The 27,891-nt window shown below is 47.0% G+C and overlaps 1 protein-coding gene across 8 annotated transcripts in view; it reads left to right on the forward strand.

Moving 5' to 3' along the window:
* LOC106613153 (protocadherin Fat 3) overlaps positions 1–27,891 on the forward strand; it is a 354,754-nt gene that overhangs the window by 116,263 nt on the left and 210,600 nt on the right. For 7 of the 8 annotated variants that reach the window (XM_045724738.1, XM_045724741.1, XM_045724744.1 and 4 more), the window contains exons 1-2: positions 1,557–1,911; positions 9,158–12,496. In XM_045724738.1, coding sequence (XP_045580694.1) covers positions 9,178–12,496 — 3,319 coding nt within the window. In that variant the 5' untranslated portion in view covers positions 1,557–1,911; positions 9,158–9,177. Of the gene's footprint in view, positions 1–1,556; positions 1,912–9,157; positions 12,497–27,891 lie in introns of those variants that run through there. The other variant, XM_045724739.1, reaches the window with a different exon arrangement.

The raw sequence follows: 27,891 nt of genomic DNA on the forward strand, positions 1-27,891 counted from the left end.
GTCATGGGCCAGTGGAGGGTCATGGGCCAGTGGAGGTCATGGGCCAGTGGAGGGTCATGGGACAGTGGAGGGTCATGGGCCAGTGGAGGGTCATGGGCCAGTGGAGGGTCATGGGCCAGTGGAGGGTCATGGGCCAGTGGAGGGTCATGGGCCAGTGGAGGGTCATTGGGGCAGCAGGGCAGAACAGGGGCTTGGTGTGTATGTAGGGGAGAGGAGGGGGTGGAGAGATACGTGTGGGGGGGGGACACTGGTTTGAGTTGAAGGAGAGATGGACTGGATCAACTGAGACAGCCAGTAGGCTGTATTGATTCGTGCAGAGATTGGATGACTTACAGTATGAAGGGCATAGACAATGATGGTGATGATGGTGATGATCATGACCAAGAAGGCACTCCTTCCTCGCTGAGTCGTGGTAATGTGGTAGTTGACTTGACAAATAGTAGGTGCCTGATAGAGTCAGATGTGTGTCAGATCAGTGATAGGTAGGTATGAGGTACAGTATATGAGGTTGGGTCCCTGGAGAAAACACATTCAGCAAGCCTCTGATGGGGAATACAGCTGGAGGAGGGACACTGATCCGTTGTGTGTGAGAGGTGAGGGGGCTGTCTGAGATTTCTGGTGACTCTATTGGGAAACCACATATCAGGTGACAGTTTTTCTCTATTGCATGTTTTTTTACCAGATCTTTTCTCTAGGGTGTCTGTCACGCCCTTCTCCCACCCACACACACACACACACACACACACACACACACACACACACACACACACACACACACACACACACACACACACACACACACACACACACACACACACACACACACACACACACACACACACACACACACCTCAGCAAGCTGTATTGTGTCTCAATCTTCTCTCAGGGCAGATAACGTTAGCCTGAAGGATTAGTCAGCAGTATGTGCAGGCCTATAGCTGAGTCATCTTTTACTTCTACACTTGGTAAATGTACATTCTACATCCTACAGTACACAAGTTGACTATTTTTGTATTGATTTGAATGATCAAATCAGTCCCTCTGCAGTTTAGTTATGTGGTGCTATGCCTCTCTAAGGCATAATATGGATTCAGGCTTGTTTTAGAAAAATAAATTGTTGACAGCTTTGTGGAAGTTACCTGTGGTGCTGATGTTTAGGACGAGTGCATCTCTCTCTCTCTCTCTCTCTCTCTCTCTCTCTCTCTCTCTCTCTCACCTCCCTCCCCTCCCTCCCCTCTCTCTCGCTCTCTCTCTCTCTCCCCTCTCTCTCACCTCCCTCCCCTCTTTCTCTCTCTCTCTTTCTCCCCCTTTCTCCCTCCCTCCTCTCTCACCTCCCTCCTCTCTTTCCCTGTCTCTCTTTCCCTCCTCTCTCTCCTTCTCTCTTTCTTTTTCTCCTGTTTGTTCCAGTCTTCCCACACAGTCCGCTCCAAATAGAGAATGTTATAATTATCACAGAAGGACAGGGAGAACAATCAGAGAGTATTTTATCAGAACAGGTTTTTGGCAGTGCTTTCACCAAGGACGCGTCTGGCTTGCCTCGCTCTCTCGCTGTCTCTCTCTCTCTTTCTCTCTCTCGCTGTCTCTCTCTCTCTTTCTCTCTCTCTGTGTGTGTGTGTGTGTGTAATGTTGATTCCTGTGGTGGAATGCGTTCTCTGCCTGCAGTGAGTTGCAGTTGTCTCTGTGTGTTTGTCTATTATCACACTGTGTGTTTGTGTCTGTGTGTGTGTGTCCATTTGTCATTGTGTGTGTGTGTATGTTTCCCTGTCTCGCTCACCGCTCGCCCGGCTTTGTCAGCACGTCAGCCGTAAAAACAGGCAGAGGAAAGTCTCCAGCTCCAGGGATTGTCGCTGCACAATGAGCCTGAGAATTCGCTTCATCTTCCCACAAAAAGCCAGACCACATCCCTCTCCGGTAGGTGTACATTATGGAGACAGATCTGCGCCAGGCTGCTGCGATGTCAGCTGTGTTGTGGGCTGTTCTGACCAAAGTCTCAGGGAGAAGAAGAGGGAGTAGAGAGATATGGCTGATGTTTACCACAGACAAATAAGGCGAATTAGCCTTTAATGAGACGCTAATGAGGAGCTATTTAGCTCTGGCAGTAAGTGGGCCTTCTCTGTAGATAATGTTTTTCTGTGGTGATGTTCTGTTCTGCTCTCCTTCGTGTGCTGTGCTCATATATGAATAGAGACAGACACTGGAATTTAGGCATATACATTCACACACGCACACACACACACACACACACACACACACACACACACACACACACACACACACACACACACACACACACACACACACACACACACACACACACACACACACACACACACACACACACACACAACCAGACACACACGATAACATATTTAATCCAACGATGGGAAGCTGGAACAGGGATAAGGGAAGGAAAAAGTTTACCTGTGACCAGATTATCTGAGATAGCGAACGAGAAAAGGAGATAAGTTTAGTGGGTTTGGGGATATAGAGTGATAGGGGTTGGGTGTGTGAGTGTGTGTGTGTGTGGGGATGTCTGTATGTGTGTTTGTGTGTTTGCTAGAGGGAGTCACAGCAGGGTGCATGTGTGTGTGTGCATATTTAGGAGAGATTTCCAGCAGGTGTGTGTGTGTGTGTGTGTGTGTGTGTGTGTGTGTGTGTGTGTGTGTGTGTGTGTGTGTGTGTGTGTGTGTGTGTGTGTGTGTGTGTGTGTGCTTGTTTGATTTATTTATTTAATAGTTACCGTCAGATGCAGGACAGGTGTGTGTATGTAGCAGCCTAAAGCTCAGTTTCCACTGTCACTTAAAATTAGGGACAAATTTGAGCTGGTTTGAGGGAAACCTGGGCCACCGCAGCCCAGTTTCACAACTGGTGCAAGCTTGATTAGAATCGAGGCTGGTGACGCCGTTACTATGCAACCACTGCTGGATGCTGACACAAAGTTTAGCTAGCTCATCTGAGCTTGTTGCTGGTAGCTAGCACATGGACAAGCAGTACTGCAGTAGTCAGTCATGACACAAATTACCACCATAGCTGATCCTTGCACTACAAAATAAACTTTTATGAGAACAGTCAGCCCTCGATTGCTAGCTACCTAACGTTAGCTAGAAAATCATAGTTGAAACAAGCTAGCTAGCTAACGTGCGCTAGGAGGAATTTGATATGGCCAGGTCGTATTGAAAGATATCTAGCTAGCTACATCATATCAAACATGTCGTCTGGTTTGCTTGATTAGCTAGCTATCTAATAGCCAATGCCATGGCAAGCAAAGTAGTGCCGGGTATGGTTTCCAATCAGAGGCAGCTGTCTATCGTTGTCTCTGATTGGGAGCCATACTTAGGCAGCCTTTTCCCACCTGGGTTTTGTGGGTAGTTATTTTCTGTTTTGTTATTCTGTGACCTGACGGAACTGTTTGGCTGTTTTCGGTTTGTTTCTTTGTTATAGTGTTTTCATTGTCTAAATAAATATAATGAACACTCACCACGCTGCGCTTTGGTCCCCTCCTTTCGACAGCCGTAACAGAACTACCCACCACCAAAGGACCAAGCAGCGTGGGCCGATTGGACCTGGGAGGAAATCCTGGATTGGGCAGGACCCTGGACAAGGCCTGGGGAGTATCGCCGTCCACAAGAAGAGATAGAGGCAGCGAAAGCGGAACGGCGATACTGGGAGGAACAGGCAAGGAAACAACGGGGAGAGTGGCAGAGTCAGGTTGGAGACCTGAGCCAACTCCCCGTGCTTACCGTGGGGAGTGAGTGACCGAGCAAGCACCGTGTTATGCGGTGATGCGCACTGTGTCGCCAGTGCGCACTCACAGCCCGGTGCGCTCGGTGCAAGCTCCTCACCGTTGCCGTGCTAGAGTTGGCACTCAGCCAGGAAGGAGTGTGCATGCTCAGGGTTCCTGGTCTCCGGTGCGTCTCTTCGGCCCAGGTTATCCTGTGCCAGCTCTACGTACGGTACCCCCCGTTGACCAGCACAGCCCAGTTCGTCCTGTACCAGCGGTCCGCCCTTGCAGGGCTAAAATAACCATCCAGCCAGGACGGGGTGTGCCAGCCCTAAGCTCCAGACCTCCAGTGCGCCTCCACGGCCCAGTATACCCTGTGCCTACTCTGCGCACCCAGTCTCCTGTGCGTCTCCCCAGTCCGGTGAGACCGGTTCCAGCTCCACGTAGGAAGCCTCCAGTGATGATCAATGGTCCGAAGCCTCCAGTGATAATCCATGGCACGAAGCCTCCAGTGATGATCCATGGCCCGGAGCCTGTAGGGATGATCCATGGCACGAAGCCTCCAGTGATGATCCATGGCCCGGAGCCTGTAGGGATGATCCATGGCACGAAGCCTCCAGTGATGATCCATGGCCCGGAGCCTGTAGTGATAATCCATGGCACGCAACCTCCAGTGATGATCCATGGCCCAGAGCCTGTAGGGATGATCCATGGCACAAAGCCTCCAGTGATGATCCATGGCCCGGAGCCTGTAGGGATGATCCATGGCACGAAGCCTCCAGTGATGATCCATGGCCCGGAGCCTGTAAGGATGATCCATGGCATGAAGCCTCCAGTGATAATCGATGGCCTGGAGCCTCCAGTGATGATCCATGGCACAAAGCCTCCAGTGATGATCCATGGCGCGGAACCTGTAGTGATGAACCATGGCACGGAGCCTGCAGCGACGCTCCCCAGTCCGGTGCCTCCAGCGACGGTCCGCAGCCCAGAGTCTTCAGCGACGGTCCGCAGCACAGAGTCTTCAGCGACGGTCCGCAGCCCAGAGTCTTCAGCGACGGTCCGCAGCCCAGAGTCTTCAGCAACGGTCCGCAGCCCAGAGTCTTCAGCGACGGTCCGCAGCCCAGAGTCTTCAGCGACGGTCCGCAGCCCAGAGTCTTCCAAGGCGGTCCGCAGCCCAGAGTCTTCAGCGGCGGCCTGCAGCCCAGAGTCGTCAGCGGCGGTCGGCGTTTCAGAGCCTCCGGCGATGATCCATGGTCTGGTTCCTCCGGCGACACAGAAGCGGGGGGATCAGCGGGCGGTGTGGGGGCTATGCCCCGAACCAGAGCCGCCGCCAAGTATAGATGCCCACCCGGACCCTCCCCTATACGTTCAGGTTTGCGGCTGGGAGTCCGCACCTTTGGGGGGGGGTACTGTCACGCACTGACCTGAGAGAGCCGTTTTTCTCTGTTTAGTTAGGTCAGGGTGTGATATGGGGTTTGCATTCTATGTATTTTATTTATATGTTTTGGCCGGGTATGGTTTCCAATCAGAGGCAGCTGTCTGTCGTTGTCTCTGATTGGGAGCCATACTTAGGCAGCCTTTTCCCACCTGGTTTTTGTGGGTAGGTTTTTTCTGTTTTGTTATTCTGTGACCTGACGGAACTGTTTGGCTGTTTTTGGTTTGGTTCTTTGTTATAGTGTTTATTTGTCTAAATAAATATAATGAACACTCGCCACACTGCGCTTTGGTCCCCTCCTTTCGACAGCCGTAACAGGTAGGAAATAAACTAGCTAGCAAGCCGGTTATGCAAGCGACAACACTAACCCTTTAGCTAGCTAGCTAAATATTGCAAGCTAAATACATGGCAATGAGTCTGGCTGGCACTGGCAGGAGTATGAGGTAACGTTAGTGAAAACAGTCAAGCGGATCGTAGAACGGTATAAACACAAACAGTCGAGCGGATCGTAGAATGGTCTAAACACAAACAGTCAAGCGGATCATAGAATGGTCTAAACACAAACAGTCAAGTGGATCGTAGAATGGTCTAAACACAAACAGTCAAGTGGATCGTAGAATGGTCTAAACACAAACAGTCAAGCGGATCGTAGAATGGTCAAAACACAAACAGTCAAGCGGATCATAGAATGGTCAAAACACAAACAGTCAAGCAGATCGTAAAACGGTCTAAACACAATCTCCTATTATAGCATTATGAAGATTTATTTATCTCTCTCTCTCTCTCTCTCTCTCTCTCTCTCTGTCTGTCACCGTATCTATTACAGGCCCCTCTTCTTCTCTCTCTCTCTCTTAGCATCCGCTCTCTCTCTCTCTCTCTCTCTCTCTCTCTCTCTCTCTCTCTCTCTCTCTCTCTCTCTCTCTCATTCTCTCTCTCTCTGTCTCTCTCTCTCTCTCTCTCTCTGTCTGTCACCGTATCTATTACAGGCCCCTCTTCTTCTCTCTCTCTCTCTTAGCATCCGCTCTCTCTCTCTCTCTCTCACTCTGTCTCTCTCTCGCTCTGTCTCTCTCTCTCTCTCTCTCTCTCTCTCTCTCTCTCTCTCTCTGTCTCTCTCTCTCACTCTGTCTCTCTCTCTCTCTCTCGCTCTCACTCTGTCTCTCTCTCTGTCTCTCTCTCTCTCTCTCTCTCTCTCTCTCTCTCTCTCTCTCTCTCTCTCTCTCACTCTGTCTCTCTCTCTGTCTCTCTCTCTGTCTCTCTCTCTCTCTCTCTCTCTCCCCACGCTCCATATCTCTGCCTCCCGTCCCTTTCACATTCTATTTCAGTCTTTAAACTCTCTGTGCTGCTCTCTCGCTCTCTCTCTCTCTCTCTTTCTCCCTTTCTCCCTTGTCTTCACCCCCTCGTTCTCTCAGTCTCTGCATCTCAGGTTGAAGGAGTGTTTGAACTGACAGTTCTTCATGCAGTAGCCTCTTAATCATTGGGGATGTTCACCAATCTTTTCTGGACTGTGCTGTATTAAAGGCATACCAACCAGCCTACAAAACACACACACACACACACACACACACACACACACATAGACCCCTTGAATTTTTCCACATTTGTTACTTTACAGCCTTATTCTAAAATTGATTAAATAAAAAAATGTTCCTCACCAGTCTACACACAATAGCCCATAATGACAAAGCGAAAATGTATTAAAATTTTTTGACATTTATTAAAAATCAAAACAGAAATACCTTATTTGCATAAGTATTCAGACCCTTTGCCATGAGAATCGAAATTGACCTCCGGTGCATCCTGTTTCCATTGATCATCCTTGAGATGTTTCTACAACTTGATTGGAGTCCACCTGTGTTAAATACAATTGATTGGACACGATTTGGAAAGGCACACACCTGTCTATATAAGGTCCCACAGTTGACAGTGCATGCCAGAGCAAAAACCAAGCCATGAGGTCGAAGGAGCTCCGAGACAGGATTGTGTTGAGGCACAGATCTGGGGAAGGGTACCAATCAGGCCTTCATGGTAGAGTGGCCAGACAGAAGCCACTCCTCAGTAAAAGGCACATGACAGCCCGCTTGGCGTTTGCCAAAAAGCACCTAAATGACTTTCAGACCATGAGAAAGAAGATTCTCTTGTCAGATGAAATCAAGATTGAACTATTTTGCCAGAATGCCAAGCGTCGCATCTGGAGCAAACCTGGCACCATCCCTACGGTGAAGCATGGTGGTGGCAGCATCAGAGTTTGAGGATCTGCATAGAAGAATGGGAGAAACTCCCCAAATACAGGTATGCCAAGCTTGTAGCGTCATATCCAAGAAGACTGAAGGCTGTAATCGCTGCCTAAGGTGCTTCAACAAAGTACTGAGTAAATGGTCTGAATACTTATGTAAATGTGATATTTCCGGGGGGTTTTCTTATACATTTGCAAAAATTTCAAAAAGACTGTTTTTGCTTTGTTATTATGGGGTATTGTGTGTAGATTTGATGAGGAAAAAAATATATTTAATCAAATAAGGCTGTAATATAACAAAATGTTGAAAAAGTCAAGGGGTCTGAATACTTTCTGAATGGACCGTCTTGCTATACCTGTGAGGACTTTTTGGGGACCAACAATTGATTCCCATTCCAAATCCTATTTTCCCTAAACCTTAAGCCTTACCCTAACCCTAAACGTAACATTTTTACATTTTAGTCATTTAGCAGACGCTCTTATCCAGAGTGACTTACAGTAGTGAGTGCATACATTTCATACATTTTTTTACCTCCGTACTGGTCCCCCATGGGAATCGAACCCTAACTTAACCCCTAACCGTAAACCTAACCACTAACCCCTAGTCCTAAAATAGCCTTTTTACATGTGAGGACTGGCCGAATGTCCTTACTTATCTGAATTTTAGTTGGTTTACTATTCTTGTGAGGACTTTTGGTACTACCAAGTGTAGTAACACGTGTACACACACACACACACACACACACACACACACACACACACACACAGTCTTTGGTGGATTGTCATCTTTGTTCCCTAAATGGCTGATGGGTCTTATTTAAATGTAGGGTTTGGATGGTGGTTTTCATTGTTTCAGCTGAGGGGTTTGGCAACTGTTAAAAAGCAGATGTTTTTGTAGGTCAGAGGATTGTCGACAGACTCATAGTGCTGAGAGTGTTTTGAAAGAAAGAGAGAGAGAGTGTGTGTGTGTGTGTGTGTGTTTTGTGGGTGTGTGGCAGTTCTCTTTCCCCAGCATGTTATTATAAGTTCTCTCGGACATGTGAACTCCTCCCGTCCACCCTGCAGTCACCGAGGTGGAAAACGTCGAGTCATCATAACCCCAACTGCGGTTGCGCTCCTATCTCCACCAACATGGCATTTACCGGATCAGGGTTTCTCCCAGTACCCCGGATTGGAGCATATTTGTGGCCACTTATTTCAGAATAGCTCCCTCTTTTTCTGACAGAAACTAAGCACAACAGCAGCCCTATTTGACTCCCAGCTTGAGCCATATCTGGCCTGTTGTTCATGACAGATATATGACGTATTTTCTTGTAGTTCAGGAACAGAATTACGATAGAGTGATCTGTTTTTAGATTCAGCTTCCCTGCAGTCTAATAGTGGTATGTTTTTTTTGGTGTCTGTGTGTTTTGGTGATGCTGCACTCTTCCTTCCACTAGCCATGCAATTATTTTGTTCCTTCCTTCTTGAACCAACCTCCTGGTTTTTCAAAACGTGCAATTGAGTGTCAGTGTCCATAGAGTCCTCACACAATGATGTCATACCTCCTAAGGTTGCCTGGTTACTATGCATTCTTGTCATCTCCCTCCCCATCCAATCAATCTTTGCAATCAAATGGAAAATTAGTAGCCTGTTAGGCCTAGAGGTCAAAGGTCAAGTTGTGGGATATGTGGCATGTATTTTGTGGTTGTAAATCCTCCTTTCCTCCTTTGCCACAATCTCCCCTCTGCCCCCGTGGCTAACATCTTTCTCCTTTCTTTTGTTGCAGGATGGAAGAGTGATGATGGGATGGATGTGAATATGGGCCAGTGGGCCTACACAGGCATGCGTGCCCCTCTCCTCTGCCTGGCCCTGTTGCTGCTGCTGCTCTCCCAGCCTGCCCCCTGCTGCTGCCAGGACAGCCAGGGTTCTCCCCAGGGCCCCGCCGACGGCCCTCGATTTCTCTTCACGCAGTCCGTCTATCATGCCACTGTCTACGAGAACTCGGCAGCGCGCACATACGCCAACAGTAAAGTTAAAATGGGCATCCACCTGGCCCAGCGCTCCTGGGAAATCCGTTACAGGATCACCTCCGGGGATGAAGAAGGCTTCTTTAAAGCAGAGGAGTACATGCTGGGAGATTTCTGCTTCTTACGCATAAGGACTAAAGGCGGCAACGCAGCCATCTTGAATCGAGAAATCCAGGACAGCTACTTACTGACAGTGAAAGCCTCCATCAAGGGGGAGGTTCTGGAGACCTGGACCAAAGTGACTGTCCAGGTCCTGGACATGAATGACCTCCGACCTCTATTCTCACCCACCACATACTCAGTCACCATCGCAGAAAGCACCCCCCTCAGGACTAGCATAGCACAAGTTACAGCCACTGATGCAGACGTCGGCTCCAACGGGGAATTTTACTACTTCTTTAAGGAGAAAATGGAGCTGTTTGCCGTGCACCCAACTAGCGGTGTGGTCTCCCTCAGCGGGAAACTGAACATTGAGGAGCAGAACCGATACGACCTAGAAATCCAGGCGGTGGACCGCGGGATGAAGTTGTATGGCAATAACGGTGTGAGCAGTACGGCCAAGCTCTTTGTGCATGTAGAGCGTGTCAACGAGCATCTGCCAGTCATGAATGTGGTCACCCATGTCCCCTCGTGGTTAGACAAGGACCCTGTGTATGCAGTGGTCACTGTGGAAGACCTGGACGAGGGGTTAAATGGAGAGATTGAGTCCTTGTCCATAGTGGCCGGAGACCCTATGGAGCAGTTCACTCTGGAGAGGTCAGAGGGCAATGAGTTCGCTATCAAGGCATCTGACCAAGTGGACTGGGAGAACTTCCCATATGGATATAACCTCACACTTCAGGCTAAGGACAAGGGTGCCCCGCAAAAGTTTTCTTCGGTCAGGGTTGTGCACGTCATCGTGAAGAAACCACATGCTGTGGAAGTGAAATTCGAACAGGAGTCGTACGAAATTAGTCTCAATGAAATCTCACCCCCAGGCACGATCGTAAAGGTGGTGAAAATCACCCCTGAGCCGGACGATGCGGAATATATTCTGACCCCCTCGGCAGACTCCTCCTACTTCCGGATGAACACCCTAACGGGCGTGATCTCAACTGCTCGCTGGTTCATGGAGTGCACCAAGGACGTGTTTGACCTGGAAGTGGTGGAGGTGGACAGCGAGCTGAGGGTCAAAGTTCGGGTCTCCATCGAGGACGCCAACGACAACACCCCAACATTCACTCAGCTTTCGTACGAGGTGTTCGTCAACGAGAGCGTTCCCGTGGGATGGACCGTGCTGGCGGTTTCCGCTGTGGATGGTGATAGCGGGGAGAATGGATACATAACATACAGCATAGCCAGCCTTCAGCCCCTGCCCTTCAAAATCAACCAGTTCTCTGGAATCCTCACCACCACACAGGAGCTGGACTTTGAGTCCTCGTCTGAGAGCTACGTGTTTGTGGTCAGGGCCTCTGACTGGGGTTCCCCTTATAGACGAGAGAATGAAGTCAATGTAACTGTCCATCTGGAGAATGTGAACGACAACCAACCCTTATTCGAGAAGGTGGCGTGCCAGGGACTAGTCTCTCGGGACTTCCCCATCAATGAGGTAATCACCACCATGTCTGCCATCGACATAGACGAGCTGGAGCTGGTGAAGTACAAGATCCTGGAAGGGAATGAGGGGGGCTTCTTTGACCTGAACCCTGACTCAGGGGTCCTAACCCTACGGAGGTCCCTCTCCACTGCCAGTCCAAAAAATGGAATCTTCAGTTTGAAAATAACCGCCACAGATGGAGAGAACTTCTCCGACCCGATGTTCGTGAACATTTCTATAGTTCATGGGAAATCTTTCCCCAAGAGCTTCAACTGTAGGGAGACCAGAGTCGCCCAAAAGTTAGCTGAGAAATTACTAAATAAGTCCAAAGCTAGAACCAAGCCCAAGATCGAGGAAGGGTTCATTGACCTTTTCTCCGTCAACAGACAGACACCACAGTTTGATAAGGCCTTTCCCACAGATATATCAGTGCACGAAGACCGAAAGGTCGGGTCCAGTGTCTTCAAGGTCAACGCCTATGACGGCGACACAGGTTTTAACGGTCAGATGTTGTATGCCATCTCAGATGGAAACACAGACAGCTGTTTCACGATCGACATGGAGAGTGGGCTGATCAGCGTCTTCCTGCCCATGGACAGAGAGAAAAGAGACAGATACCTCCTCAACATCACTATCTACGACCTGGGCCTGCCACAGAAAACCTCTTGGCGTCTGCTCACCGTCTACGTAGAAGATGCCAATGACAATGCACCTCAGTTCCTGCAGGAGGGAGGCTATAGAACCTTCATTCCCGAAAACACAGCCATCGGCACCGATGTCATTCAGGTTGAGGCCACTGATAAAGACCTGGGGCCTAATGGAGAGATTGTCTACTCCGTCCTGACCAGCACCACCCAGTTTGGCATCAACAGCTCCAACGGGATTGTGTACGTTGCCGGCCAGCTGGACAGGGAGTTCGTCTCCACCTTCAACTTGAAGATTGAGGCTCGTGACCGTGCAGAGAAAGGGAACCAGAAGTTTTCAGTCACCACTCTGAAGATATCTCTAGAGGACGTTAACGACTGCCCTCCGGCATTCATCCCCAGTGTCTACAACACCCGGGCCCTGGAGGATCTGCCAGTGGGAACTGTAGTGGCCTGGCTTGAGACCCAGGACCCAGACCTTGGCCTGGGTGGCCAGGTTAGATACTCCCTGGCCAATGACTACAACGGGAAGTTCGAGGTGGACAAGGCCAGTGGGGCCATCCGTCTGACCAAGGAGCTGGACTACGAGACGCAACAGTTCTACAACCTCACGGTGAGAGCCAAGGATAAAGGGAGACCTGTCTCGCTCCTGTCTGTCACCTTCGTGGAACTAGAGGTGGTAGATGTAAACGAGAACCTCTACACTCCCTACTTCTCCCACTTTGCCCTTACGGGATCGGTGAAGGAGAGCGCCCGCATCGGGACCACCGTCCTCCAAGTCACGGCCCGAGATGACGATGATGGTAGAGATGGGGAAATCCAGTACTCTATCCGGGACGGGAGTGGACTGGGACGATTCGCCATCGACGAAGAGACGGGTAAGTGCAGATTTCCTTAAAAAAAACTGCTGTTGCATGTAATATCACAGTTTAGATTAGTCTTGATAGGTGGTTTATTCTCTGGATTTACAGGCATTAACAATTGAACATAAAACAGATTACAATTCTGCGTTGTGTAGATATGTTAGATTTAATGTTGTGGTGCTAGAGCTACAATATCCCCTTTTGCAGACTAATGCTGTGTTTGAGCCATGTGTGTTTAATGATGCTGGACATTATAAATCCCATCTTGGCTATGTGTGTGTGAGATGGAGAGAGAGACATGCTCCGGAGGCCAGTCCAGAGGCTGACAAAGAATCTAATTGTGGAGCGGCTGCCGCGTTTTGGGCTGGGGTGTTCTTAAGAAGGTTTGGAGCTGTGATTTATAAGCTTAGCTCCAGTCTGGGAGATTGAATTACCACACTGATCTCTTTATTTACATTTAGTGCAGTTGTCATGTCATTTTCGCCTGACCCAGACATTTGGCTTCCCTCTGCCTTCTCCACCTAAACCACCTGCCCCTCCTCTTCTACTCGTCTCCCACTCTGGGCTGGAGCTCCGCCAGACCATCCGGGGAAGCTTGACAGGCCCTTAGTGACATTCTGCTCCGAGGTATTCTAGGATTTTCCTGATTCTGTTTATTTAAAGGCGGTTCGTGCCCGGCCGTGCGATCCTTCTGTCCACTAGGAAGAGGAGGAGGGTGTCAGGTGTCTGTGTGCAGCAGGTAGAACGGAGTCAGGCGCAGGACACAGAACTGAGTAAAAACGTACTTTACTCAAAATAAATCACAAACAAATTCCATACAGGGAAAACAATCCAGCTCGGCACAAAAAAGCGACCACTTAAAGAACAAACACGCACACAACCATGTGGGAACCAGAGGGTTAAATAGGGAATAAATTATAACGTAATGGAAACCAGGTGTGTACAATCAAGACAATACACATAGAAAAAGAAACGTAGATCGGTGGTGGCTAGAAAGCCGGTGATGTCGACCGCCGAACGCCGCCCGGACAAGGAGAGGCACCAACTTCGGCGGAAGTCGTGACAGAGGGGCATAGTAGACCGGTTTATTTCCTATCTAAAGGGAGAGGAGGCGGCGGAGTGCCAAGAGGGAGGATTAGGGTTATTATGACCTTGGCCTGCGGTGTGTGTTCTACCTCGTGTCCCTCCGCCCCACACACACACTATATAAATCCTACATGAATTATGGCCCAAGAGCAGTTTCCACTTAAAATGGGAAGGGCTTGGAGGAGAGGGAACGGGGGAGAAGAGAGGGGGAGCAGGGGGAGAAGAGAGGGGGAGAAGTGGGAGAAGAGAGGGGGAGAAGTGGGAGAAGAAGCAGGAGATAGATTTTAAACAGCATCACCTCCGTGTCTGACGGAACGGTAAATTATCTTGATGGTTTCAAATTGCCTTTAGATCCCCAGCAAATGGCGCTCCGGGCCCAAGTAATCCTTCATCACACTGTAGGATCGTGTTGTGGAATATGTGAGTGAGTGAGAGAGTGAGAGAGTGAGAGAGAGAGAGAGAGAGAGAGAGAGAGAGAGAGAGAGAGAGAGAGAGTGAGAGAGAGAGAGAGAGTGAGAGAGTGAGAGAGAGAGAGAGAGAGAGCGCCACTCCAACCGACTCCTCCTTTAGTATTTCATGCAATTTAGCTGGAAACTGAAAAAGCACAAAAGTGGTCCTCGAGCTCAGTTAGAGTCTATAGCCAATGTGTAACGGTCTGGGCGTAGTGGGTGCGGAGTCAGGCGCAGGAGACAGAAAGTTCAATGTAGCGCTTTATTACGCACAAAAGTAATTAGCCCAAAATGCCGGGCGCACCAAAATACAAACGCCCAAAATATACTATCCACCACACAGAACACAGTGGAAGGATCATTAAGCCCGCACAAAGAACAGGCGGGCCTACTGGCTTAAATAGCTCAACTAACAAGCCTAAATGAAAACAGGTGAAACTAATTAGTCAAAACAAACAGAAAGGGAAAAAGGGATCGGTGGCAGCTAGTAGGCCGGTGACGACGACCGCCGAGCGCCACCCGAACAGGGAGGGGAGTCACCCTCGGTAGGAGTCGTGACACAATGCCTAGTTGTCTTTTAAATGTTACATTTTGGTTTTAGGGAAGAGTAGCCTAGCTCAGCATGTTTAGCAGTCTGACTCTTTTCTTGTCCTTCAGAGAAAAACTCATAAACTCATCCAATAAACTACTGCAGTTTTAGAACTACTACTGTTTCTGCTTATAGCAACAATATTTGTTTTAAGCTATTGATAATAAATGCCTCAGTGTGCAGCTGCCGGGTCGTGTTTTGCAGTTTGGTCTCAGCTGAATCACACTAGGGGGAATCGTCCCCAGACTTTTCCTCCGACACATTGTTGCTGCTGGCTTCCGGGTTAAGCGGGCGGGTGTTAAGAAGCGTGGTTTGGTGGGTCAAGTTTCGGGGGACGCATGACTCAACCTTCGCCTCCCGAGACTGTTGGGGAGTTGCATTGATGAGACAAGATCAAAATTGGGGCGATAAAGGGGGTAAAATAAAAATATAAAAATACATCTGTATGTATAATGTATACCAAACAAATAACATTGACTTAGAAGTTGAACAATCCATACAGCTCTATGCATCAGGACTACGTTTAACAATTTCCACCGAAACATGAACACAAACTCATTTAATGGAGAACCGTGCAGATGCAAACTTTGGTAATGGAATTACGTTTTCCAAAAACTAAATAAATATCTGCTCAGAATTAATATTCAAAGATGTCTGCAGAAAGAATGGGGTGTCAGCTATGATATGACACCTTGAGTTTGAAAAGAAACAACTGGGTTATTGAAATACAGTAAGTCTACTGGATTTACACACAGTTACAGAATTACCATATGAAGTTACATCATGGATCCATGAGCTGTACTACACAGCAATGCATAATTCTGGATATGTTCCGTGTTTGCCATGGTGCCGTGAGGTCGCCTAGGCAGAGAGCTCCTGTAAATGTGTTCATATTTTATTGTTTTAATGTTTTTTGCTTGCATTTTTTTTAGAGACATTTTAGCTTAATAAATACTGATTATTTATACATTAAGTGTACAAAACATTATGAACACCTGCTCTTTCCATGACATAGACTGCCCAGGTGAATCCAGGTGAAAGCTATGACCCCTTATTGATGTCACTTGTTAAATCCACTTCCATCTATGTAGATGAAGGGGAGGAGACAGGTTAAAGAAGGATTTTAAGCCTGGAGACAATTGAGACATGGATTGTGTATGTGTGCCATTTAGAGGGTGAATGGACAAGACAATATATTTAAGTGCCTTTGAACAGGGTACGGTAGTAGGTTCCAGGAGCACTGGTTTGTGTCAAAAACTGCAACGCTGCTGGGTTTTTCACGCTCAACAGTTTCCTGTGTGTATCAAGTATGGCCCGCCACCCAAAGTACGTCCAGCCAACTTGACACAATTGTGGGAAGCATTGGAGTCAACATGGGCTAGCATCCCTGTGTAATGCATTCGACATCTTGTAGAGTCCATGCCCTGACAAATTGAGGCTGTTTTGAGGGCAAACGGGGGGGTCCAACTCAATATTAGGAAGTTGTATTTTTGTCAAGGTAACCCATAGGCTAGCTAGGTTTTGTTTTTATTTGAAACTGTAGATGGCACAGGCTGGGACATCACAGAGGCTTGTTGTAGTTTTGACTGGATTTCACTCTCCAAGGTTGGACTAACCAATTCATTGATGTGTAGTGAGTCTCTGGCGCCTTAGCGAAATCTAGCAGATGTCGGCTTCACCCAGGTAGGTGCTACATGTTGTCTGAGGAGTTTCTACCCACGGACTCTGCAGAAAAGCTGGGAATGGCAAGGGCTGGCTTGATGATCCAGACCTGTCTTACTGACTTGCCCCCCCCTCCCCCACTCCTGCTGGATGTGACCACTGATTCCCTCCTACTCAATCCTGCTTCAGGGCATCAGAGGACCTGAGAACAGTTTTTTTATTCATTTTTTTATTTCACCTTTATTTAACCAGGTAGGCTAGTTGAGAACAAGTTCTCATTTACAACTGCCACCTGGCCAAGATAAAGCAAAGCAGTTCAACACATACAACAACACAGAGTTACACATGGTATAAACAAACATACAGTCAATAATACAGTAGAAAAAGTCTATATACATTGTGTGCGAATGCGGTAAGATAAGGGAGGTAAGGCAATAAATAGGCCATGGTGGTGAAGTAATTCCAATATAGCAATTAAACACTGGAATGGTAGATGTGCAGAAGATGAATGTGCAAGTAGAGATACTGGGTTGCAAAGGAGCAAGATAAATAAATAAATACAGTATGGGGATGAGGTAGTTGAATGGGCTATTTACAGATGGGCTATGTACAGGTACAGTGATCTGTGAGCTGCTCTGACAACTGGTGCTTAAAGCTAGTGAGGGAGATATGAGTCTCCAGCTTCAGTGATTTTTGCAGTTCGTTCCAGTCATTGGCAGCAGAGAACTGAAAGGAAAGGCGGCCAAAGGAAGAACTAGATTTGGGGTTGACCAGTAGGATATTACTGCTGGAGCGCGTGCTGCGGGTGGGTGCTGCTATGGTGGCCAGTGAGCTGAGATAAGGCGGGGCTTTACCTAGCAAAGACTTGTAGATGACCTGGAGCCAGTGGGTTTGGCGATGAGTATGAAGCGAGGGCCAGCCAACGAGAGCGTACAGGTTGCAGTGGTGGGTAGTATATGGGGCTTTGGTGACAAAACGGATGGCACTGTGATAGACTGCATCCAATTTTTTGAGTAGAGTGTTGGAGGGTATTTTGTAGATGACATCGCCAAAGTCGAGGATCGGTAGGATGGTCAGTTTTATGAGGGTATGTTTGGCAGCATGAGTGAAGGATGCTTTGTTGCGAAATAGGAAGCCGATTCTAGATTTAACTTTGGATTGGAGATGTTTGATGTGAGCCTGGAAGGAGAGTTGACAGTCTAGCCAGACACCTAGGTATTTGTAGTTGTCCACATATTCTAAGTCAGAACCATCCAGAGTAGTGATGCTGGACGGGCGGGCAGGTGCGGGCAGCGATCGGTTGAAGAGCATGCATTTAGATTTACTTGCATTTAAGAGCTGTTGGAGGCCTCGGAAGGAGAGTTGTATGGCATTGAAGCTCGTCTGGAGGTTAGTTAACACAGTGTCCAAAGAAGGGCCAGAAGTATACAGAATGGTGTCGTCTGCGTAGAGGTGGATCAGAGAATCTCCAGCAGCAAAAGGGACATCATTGATGTATACAGAGAAGAGAGTCGGCATGAGAATTGAACCCTGTGGCACCCCCATAGAGACTGCCAGAGGTCTGGACAACAGGCCCTCCGATTTGACACACTGAACTCTGTCTGAGAAGTAGAGGCAGTCATTTGAGAAACCAAGGCTGTTGAGTCTGCCGATAAGAATGTGGTGATTGACAGAGTTGAAAGCCTTGGCCAGGTCGATGAATACGGCTGCACAGTAATGTCACTTATTGATGGCGGTTATGATATCCTTTAGGACCTTGAGCGTGGCTGCGGTGCACCCATGACCAGCTCTGAAACCAGATTGCATAGCGGAGAAGGTACGGTGGGATTCGAAATGGTCGGTGATCTGTTTGTTAACTTGGCTTTCGAAGACCTTAGAAAGGCACGGTAGGATAGATATTGCTCTGTAGCAGTTTGGGTCTAGATTGTCTCCCCTTTGAAGAGGGGGATGATCACGGCAGCTTTCCAATCTTTGGGAATCTCAGACGATATGAAAGAGAGGTTGAACAGGCTAGTAAAGGGGTTGCAATAATTTCGGCAGATAATTTTAGAAAGATAGGGTCCAGATTGTCTATCCCGACTGATTTGTAGGGATCCAGATTTTGCAGCTCTTTCAGAACATCAGCTATCTGGATTTGGGTGAAGAAGAAATTGGTGAGTGTGGGAGGCTTGGTCGAGTTGCTGTGGGGGGTGCTGGGCAGTTGACCGGGGTAGGGGTAGCCAGGTGGAAAGCCTGGCCAGCCGTAGAAAAATGGTTATTGAAATTCTCAATTATAGTGGATTTATCGGTGGTGACAATGTTTCCTAGCCTCAGTGCAGTGGGCAGCTGGGAGGAGGTGCTCTTATTCTCCATGGACTTTACAGTGTCCCAGAACTTTTTTGAGTTTGTGCTACAGGATGCAAATTTCTGTTTGAAAAAGCTAGCCTTAGCTTTCCTAACTGCCTGTGTATATTGGTTCCCAACTTCCCTGAAAAGTTGCATATCACGGGGGCTATTTGATGCTAATGCAGTACGCCACAGGATGTTTTTGTGCTGGTCAAGTGCAGTCAGGTCTGGAGTGAATGAAGAGCTATATCTGTTCCTGGTTCAAAATATTTTGAATTGGGCATGCTTATTTAAAATGGTGAGGAAGGCACTTTTAAAGATTAACCAGGCATCCTCTACTGACGGGATGAGGTCAATATCCTTCCAGGATACCTGGGCCAGGTCGATTAGAAAGGCCTGCTCACTGAATTGTTTTAGGGAGCGTTTGACAGTGATGAGGGGTGGTCGTTTGACCGCAGACCCATTACGGATGCAGGCAATGAAGCAGTGATCGCTGAGATCTTGGTTGAAAATAGCAGAGGTGTATTTGGAGGGCAAGTTGGTTAGGATGATATCTATGAGGGTGCCCGTGTTTACGGATTTGGGGTTGTACCTGGTAGGTTCATTGATAATTTGTGTGAGATTGACGGCATCAAGCTATGATTGTAGGATGGCTGGGGTGTTAAGCATGTCCCAGTTTAAGTCACCTAGCAGCACAAGCTCTGAAGATTGATGGGGGGCAATCAATTTACATATGATGTCCAGGGCACAGCTGGGGGCAGAGGGTGGACTATAGCAAGCGGCGGTGAGAGACTTGTTTATGGAAAGGTGGATTTTTAAAAGTAGAAGCTCGAATTGTTTAGGTACAGACCTGGATAGTAAGACAGAACTCTGCAGGCTATCGTTCCAGTAGATTGCAACTCCGCCCCCTTTGGCAGTTCTATCTTGTCGGAAAATGTTGTAGTTAGGGATGGAAATTTCTGGGTTTTTGGTGTTTTTCCTAAGCCAGGATTCAGACACGGCTAGGACATCCGGATTGGCAGAGTGTGCTAAAGCAGTGAATAAAACACAGTTAGGAAGGAGGCTTCTAATGTTAACCTCTATGGGCTAGGTGGGACGCTAGCGTGCCACCCGTGGTGCACTCCATCAACAGCAGGTGCATTTCAAGAGCGGCAAATTTGAATCCAAATAAATGTCAAAATTCACATTTTTCAAACATACAACTATTTTACACCCTTTGAAAGATAAACATCTCCTTAATCTAACCACGTTTTACGATTTCAAAAAGGTTTTACGGCGAAAGCATAAATTTAGAGTATGTTAGGACAGTACATTTACAAGAGTTGTGTGTAATGTTTTGTCAAGTCAAAGACAGGGTCACCAAAACCATAAAACCAGCTAAAATGATGCACTAACCTTTTACAATCTCCATCAGATGACACTCCTAGGACATTATGTTAGACAATGCATGCATTTTTAGTTCTATCAAGTTCATATTTATATCCAAAAACAGCGTTTTACTATGGCATTGATGTTGAGGAAATCGTTTCCCTCCAATAACCGGCAGTCAAGTCAGCGTCACAAATTAAATAATTAAAATTAGAAAACATTGGTAAAATATTATATTGTCATTTAAAGAATTATAGATTTACATCTCTTGAACGCAATCAACTTGCCAGATTTAAAAATAACCTTACTGGGAAATCACACTTTGCAATAATCTGAGCACTGCGCCTAGAAAAATACGCGTTGCGATACAGACTAGACGTCATGTTGGGGAGATCTAAAATCGAAAATACTATGTAAATAATCCATTACCTTTGATTCTCTTCATCAGATGTCACTTCCAGGTATCACAGGTCCATAACGAATGTAGTTTTGTTCAAAAAAGCTCATCATTTATGTCCAAAAATCTCCGTCTTGTTAGCACATGATCTAAGCCAGCCGGACTTCTCGTCATGAACGAGGGGAAAAAATATATTTACGTTCGTTCAAACATGTCAAACGTTGTATAGCATAAATCATTAGGGCCTTTTTAACCAGAACATGAATAATATTCAAGGTGGACGAATGCATACTCTTTTATAACGTATTGGAACGAGGGTACCCAACATGAACTCGCGCGCCAGGTGTCTAATGGGACATCATCGTTCCATGGCTCTTGTTCGGTCAGATCTCCCTCCAGAAGACTCAAAACACTTTGTAAAGGCTGGTGACATCTAGTGGAAGCAATAGGAAGTGCCAAAATATTCCTCAGCCCCTGTGTTTTTCAATGGGATAGGTTTAAAGTCAATACAACACATCAGGTATCCACTTCCTGTCAGAAAATGTCTCAGGGTTTTGCCTGCCAAATGAGTTCTGTTATACTCACAGACACCATTCAAACAGTTTTAGAAACGTTAGAGTGTTTTCTATCCATATATAATAAGTATATGCATATTCTAGTTACTGGGTAGGATTAGTAACCAGATTAAATCGGGTACATTTTTTTTATCCAGACGTGCAAATGCTGCCCCCTAGCCCTAACAGGTTAACATGCATGAAACCAAGGCTCTCACAGTTACATAAGTCAACAAATGAGAGCACCTGGGGAATAGGAGTGGAGCTAGGCACTGCAGGGCCTGGAATAACCTCTACATCACCAGAGGAACAGAGGAGGAGTAGGGTAAGGGTACGTCTAAAGGCTATAAGAACTGGTCGTCTAGTACGTTCAGAACAGAGAGTAAAAGTAGCAGGTTTCTGGGCGCGATAGAATAGATTCAAGGCATAATGTACAGACAAAGGTATGGTAGGATGTGAATACATTGGAGGTTAACCTAGGCATTGTGTGATGATGAGAGAGATTTTGTCTCCAGAAACATTTAAACCAGCTGATGTCACCGCATGTGTGGGAGGTGGAACTAAAGGGTTGGCTAAGCCATATTGAGCAGGGCTAGAGGCTCTACAGTGAAATAATACAATAATCACTAACCAGAACAGCAGTGGACAAGGCATATTGACATTAGGGAGAGAAATGTGTAGCCGAGTGATCATAGGAGGTCAGTGAGTAGTTAGGCTGACTGGAGACACGGCGATTCAGACAACTAGCGGGCCGGGGCATAGCAAGCTAGCAGAAGGGCCTTAGAGGGACTTCGTGACGGAGGAAGTCTGTTATAGCCTCCTTGTGCAGTTACGTCGAATAGACCAGTCGTGCTGGAGTAGTAGGGTTCCGTGTAGGAACGTGGTTCATTCCAATTGGCATAATAGGTATAGTGGCCCAAGAAATTGGCCGATGGATCTCTTCAGCTAACAGTCCAATATGCTCTAGACAGCTAGCGGTCCGCGGCTAGCAGATGGGCATTCAGGGGACGTCGCGACGGAGGGGCCTGTTGGAAAAAAACCCTCGAGCAGATTACGTCGGTAGTCCAGTATGTGATGGATAAGCAGGGCTTTGTGTAGTAAAATGGGTCCAAGCCAATAGGCCAAATAGATTATAGTGGCCCAAGAAATTGGCCAATGGACCTATTCAGCTTACAGTCCGATGTGCTCTAGACAGCTAGCGGGCTGCGGCTAGCAGGCTAGCAGATGGGCATTCAGGGGTCATCGCGTTGTAGGAGCCAGTTGAATAACCCCTTCGGGCAGATTACGTCGGTAGTCCAGTTGTGAAGGAGCTCCGTACCGGCAGTAAAAGGGGTCCGGGCCAATTGCCAAAATAGGTATTGTAGAGTGGCTGATGGACCTCTTCAGCTAGCCGGGAGAATGGGCCTAGCATGGGCTAGCTCCAGGCTAATTTGTGCTTGCTTTGGGACAGACGTTAGCCAGGAGTAGTCACTAGGATAGCAGATAGCTAGCTGCGATGATCCAGGTGAAAAGGTTCAGAGCTTGCGGTAGGAATCCGTGGATATGGAGAGAAAATAGGTCTGGTATGCTCTGGTTTGAATCGCGTTGTGCAAATTAGCGAGAGTTTTCCAAGCTAAAGGATTGCTGATGACAGCTAGCAGTGGTTAGTTGACTACAAGCTAGTAGCAGGTAAGCTGGCTAGCTTCTGTTAGGGGATTCCGGTTCCGAAGTAATACTTTACAAAAAAAGCAGATCCACACCACATTGGGTGAGGCGGGTTGCAGGAGAGTATTTTGAAGTTGAGGTTTAGAAAAATATGAAAAAGGATATGTTAAGAAAAAGATGTAAAAAGATATATACATGGGACACGACAGGACGAGGACAAAGACGTCTGACTGCTATGCAATCTTGGCAGAGGAGAGTGCTGAGCGGGGAGAGTGAAGGCTCTTGACTGACTTTCAGGGGACTGTTGTAGGCTTGGCCTACGTGCAGCCCGCCATAGTTGTACTGTAATGTATTGTACTCTCTGTGCTCTGCTCACTGTTCTGTACTGTACTCTACTCTACTCACTGTTCTGTTCTGTTCTGTACTGTGTTCTACTCACTGTACTGTTCTGTTCTGTACTGTGTTCTACTCACTGTACTGTACTCTACTCTACTCACTCTACTCTACTCTACTCACTGTACTGTACTGTACTCACTGTACTGTTCTGTTCTGTACTGTGTTCTACTCACTGTTCTGTACTGTACTGTACTGTACTGTACTCTACTCTACTCTACTCTACTCTACTCTACTCTACTCTACTCACTGTACTGTACTGTACTCACTGTACTGTTCTGTTCTGTACTGTGTTCTACTCACTGTTCTGTACTGTACTGTACTGTACTCTACTCACTGTACTGTTCTGTTCTGTACTGTGTTCTACTCACTGTTCTGTACTGTACTGTACTCTACTCACTGTTCTGTTCTGTACTGCGTTCTACTCACTGTACTGTTCTGTTCTGTACTGTGTTCTACTCACTGTACTGTTCTGTTCTGTACTGCGTTCTACTCACTGTACTGTTCTGTTCTGTACTGTGTTCTACTCACTGTTCTGTTCTGTACTGTGTTCTACTCACTGTACCCGCGGGGTCGTTTGACTTAACAAACGAGGATCGAATGTCGTCAACCTTCTTTTCAAAATGGTTGACAAAGTCATCCGCAGAGAGGGAGGAGGGGGGGGGGAGGAGGATTCAGGAGGGAGGAGGAGGTGGCAAAGAGCTTCCTAGGGTTAGAGGCAGATGCTTGGAATTTGGAGTGGTAGAAAGTGGCTTTAGCAGCAGAAACAGAGGAAGAAAATGTAGAGAGGAGGGAGTGAAAAGATGCCAGGTCCGCAGGGAGGCTAGTTTTCCTCCATTTCCGCTCGGCTGCCCGGAGCCCTGTTCTGTGAGCTCGCAATGAGTCGTCAAGCCACGGAGCAGGAGGGGAGGACCGAGCCGGCCGGGAGGATAGGGGACATAGAGAGTCAAAGGATGCAGAAAGGGAGGAGAGGAGGGTTGAGGAAGCAGAATCAGGAGATTGGTTGGAGAAGGATTGAGCATTTATGAACATTTTAACATCTTGACCATGTTCTGTTATAATATCCACCCGGCACAGCCAGAAGAGGACTGGCCACCCCTCATAGCCTGGTTCCTCTCTAGGTTTCTTCCTAGGTTTTTGGCCTTTCTAGGGAGTTTTTCCTAGGGAGTTTTTCCTAGCCACCGTGCTTCTTTCACATGCATTGCTTGCTGTTTGGGGTTTTAGGCTGGGTTTCTGTACAGCACTTTGAGATATCAGCTGATGTACGAAGGGCTATATAAATACATTTGATTTGATTTGATTTACTCTACTCACTGTTCTGTTCTGTACTCTTCTCACTGTACTGTTCTGTACTGTACTGGTCTGTACTGTACTGATCTGTACTGTACTGTACTCACTGTTCTGTTCTGAACTGTACTGTACTCACTGTTCTGTTCTGTACTGTACTTTACTCACTGTACTGTTCTGTTCTGTTCTGTACTGTTCTGTACTCTACTCACTGTTCTGTTCTGTACTCTTCTCACTGTACTGTTCTGTTCTGTTCTGTACTGTTCTGTACTGTACTGGTCTGTACTGTACTGGTCTGTACTGTACTGTACTCACTGTTCTGTTCTGTTCTGAACTGTACTGTACTCACTGTTCTGTTCTGTACTGTACTTTACTCACTGTACTGTTCTGTACTGTTCTCTACTCACTGTTCTGTTCTGTTCTGTTCTGTACTCTACTCACTGTTCTGTACTCTACTCTACTCTACTCTACTCTACTCTACTCTACTCTACTCTCTGTTCTGTTCTGTACTCTACTCACTGTACTGTTCTGGTCTGTACTGTACTGTACTCTACTCACTGTACTGTTCTGTACTGTTCTGTACTCTACTCACTGTTCTGTTCTGTACTGTTCTGTACTCTACTCACTGTACTGTTCTGTACTGTACTGTTCTGTACTCTACTCTACTGTTCTGTACTCTACTCTACTCTACTCTACTCTACTCTACTCGCACTGTTCTGGTCTGTACTGTTCTGTACTCTACTCACTGTACTGTTCTGTACTGTACTGTTCTGTACTCTACTCTACTCTACTCTACTCTACTCTACTCTACTCACTGTTCTGTTCTGTACTCTACTCTACTCTACTGTACTGTACTGTACTGTACTGTACTGACTGTTCTGTTCTGTTCTGTACTCTACTCTACTCTACTCTACTGTACTGTACTCACTGTTCTGTACTGTTCTGTACTCTACTCACTGTTCTGTTCTGTACTCTACTCTACTGTACTGTACTGTACTGTACTCACTGTTCTGTTCTGTTCTGTACTCTACTCACTGTTCTGTTCTGTTCTGTACTCTACTCTACTGTACTGTACTGTACTGTACTGTACTCACTGTTCTGTTCTGTTCTGTTCTGTACTGTACTCACTGTTCTGTACTGTACTCTACTCACTGTACTGTTCTGTTCTGTACTGTACTGTACTGTTCTGTACTCTACTCTACTCACTGTACTGTTCTGTTCTGTACTGTACTGTACTGTGCTGTACTGTACTGTGCTGTACTGTACTCACTGTTCTGTACTGTACTCACTGTACTGTACTGTACTAGCAGGAGACACTGAGCTGAACATAACAGTATGTCAGTGGAAGGGAGGACAGTAACAGGAGACACTATGAGCTGAACATAACAGTATGTCAGTGGAAGGGAGGACAGTAACAGGAGACACTATGAACTGAACATAACAGTATGTCAGTGGAAGGGAGGACAGTAACAGGAGACACTATGAGCTGAACATAACAGTATGTCAGTGGAAGGGAGGACAGTAACAGGAGACACTATGAGCTGAACATAACAGTATGCCAGTGGAAGGGAGGACAGTAACAGGAGACACTATGAGCTGAACATAACAGTATGTCAGTGGAAGGGAGGACAGTAACAGGAGACACTATGAGCTGAACATAACAGTATGTCAGTGGAAGGGAGGACAGTAACAGGAGACACTATGAGCTGAACATAACAGTATGTCAGTGGAAGGGAGGACAGTAACAGGAGACACTATGAGCTGAACATAACAGTATGTCAGTGGAAGAGAGGACAGTAACAGGAGACACTATGAGCTGAACATAACAGTATGTCAGTGGAAGGGAGGACAGTAACAGGAGACACTGAGCTGAACATAACAGTATGTCAGTGGAAGGGAGGACAGTAACAGGAGACACTATGAGCTGAACATAACAGTATGTCAGTGGAAGGGAGGACAGTAACAGGAGACACTATGAGCTGAACATAACAGTATGTCAGTGGAAGGGAGGACAGTAACAGGAGACACTGAGCTGAACATAACAGTATGTCAGTGGAAGGGAGGACAGTAACAGGAGACACTATGAGCTGAACATAACAGTATGTCAGTGGAAGGGAGGACAGTAGCAGGAGACACTATGAGCTGAACATAACAGTATGTCAGTGGAAGGGAGGACAGTAACAGGAGACACTATGAGCTGAATATAACAGTATGTCAGTGGAAGGGAGGACAGTAACAGGAGACACTATGAGCTGAACATAACAGTATGTCAGTGGAAGGGAGGACAGTAACAGGAGACACTATGAGCTGAACATAACAGTATGTCAGTGGAAGGGAGGACAGTAACAGGAGACACTATGAGCTGAACATAACAGTATGCCAGTGGAAGGGAGGACAGTAACAGGAGACACTATGAGCTGAACATAACAGTATGTCAGTGGAAGGGAGGACAGTAACAGGAGACACTATGAGCTGAACATAACAGTATGTCAGTGGAAGGGAGGACAGTAGCAGGAGACACTATGAGCTGAACATAACAGTATGTCAGTGGAAGGGAGGACAGTAACAGGAGACACATGAGCTGAACATAACAGTATGTCAGTGGAAGGGAGGACAGTAACAGGAGACACTATGAGCTGAACATAACAGTATGTCAGTGGAAGGGAGGACAGTAACAGGAGACACTATGAGCTGAACATAACAGTATGTCAGTGGAAGGGAGGACAGTAACAGGAGACACTATGAGCTGAACATAACAGTATGTCAGTGGAAGGGAGGACAGTAACAGGAGACACTATGAGCTGAACATAACAGTATGTCAGTGGAAGGGAGGACAGTAACAGGAGACACTATGAGCTGAACATAACAGTATGTCAGTGGAAGGGAGGACAGTAACAGGAGACACTATGAGCTGAACATAACAGTATGCCAGTGGAAGGGAGGACATTAGCAGGTAACCCTATGAGCTGAACATAACAGTATGTCAGTGGAAGGGAGGACAGTAACAGGAGACACTATGAACTGAACATAACAGTATGCCAGTGGAAGGGAGGACATTAGCAGGTGATCCAACTCTGGCACACTGGTTAGACTCTCACTGCAGAGTTGAGGGATCAGATTTCATCGAGGGGTCAGATTCCTGTCATCACCCCATGATGAGTTTTTTTTATCCATATCGTACACTCTGAATGAAGACATGTAGGTCCTGTTGTGTTGTAGACCTCTTGTTAACTATGGAACCTAGATTTATGGCACCTACAGACACACACACACACACACACACACACACACACACACACACACACACACACACACACACACACACACACACACACACACACACACACACACAACACATACACATTCTCCCCCCCTTCACCCCACTTGCTTGTCCCTTATTGATGACTGGGATCAGAGCAGAGGGGTGAATTTATAGCCCTTGTTAGCTGAGTGTTGGCAAGTCCCATAAATCAACTAGGGGCTGCAGCAGTACAACTCCACAAACCAATTACAGCTTAAAGAGCATTACTCTGGTCCTTACACACACACACACACACACACACACACACACACACACACACACACACACACACACACACACACACACACACACACACACACACACACACACACACACACACACACACACACACACA

The sequence above is a fragment of the Salmo salar genome, chromosome ssa09 (genome assembly GCF_905237065.1).
Source record: "Salmo salar chromosome ssa09, Ssal_v3.1, whole genome shotgun sequence".
Taxonomy (NCBI): domain Eukaryota; kingdom Metazoa; phylum Chordata; class Actinopteri; order Salmoniformes; family Salmonidae; genus Salmo; species Salmo salar.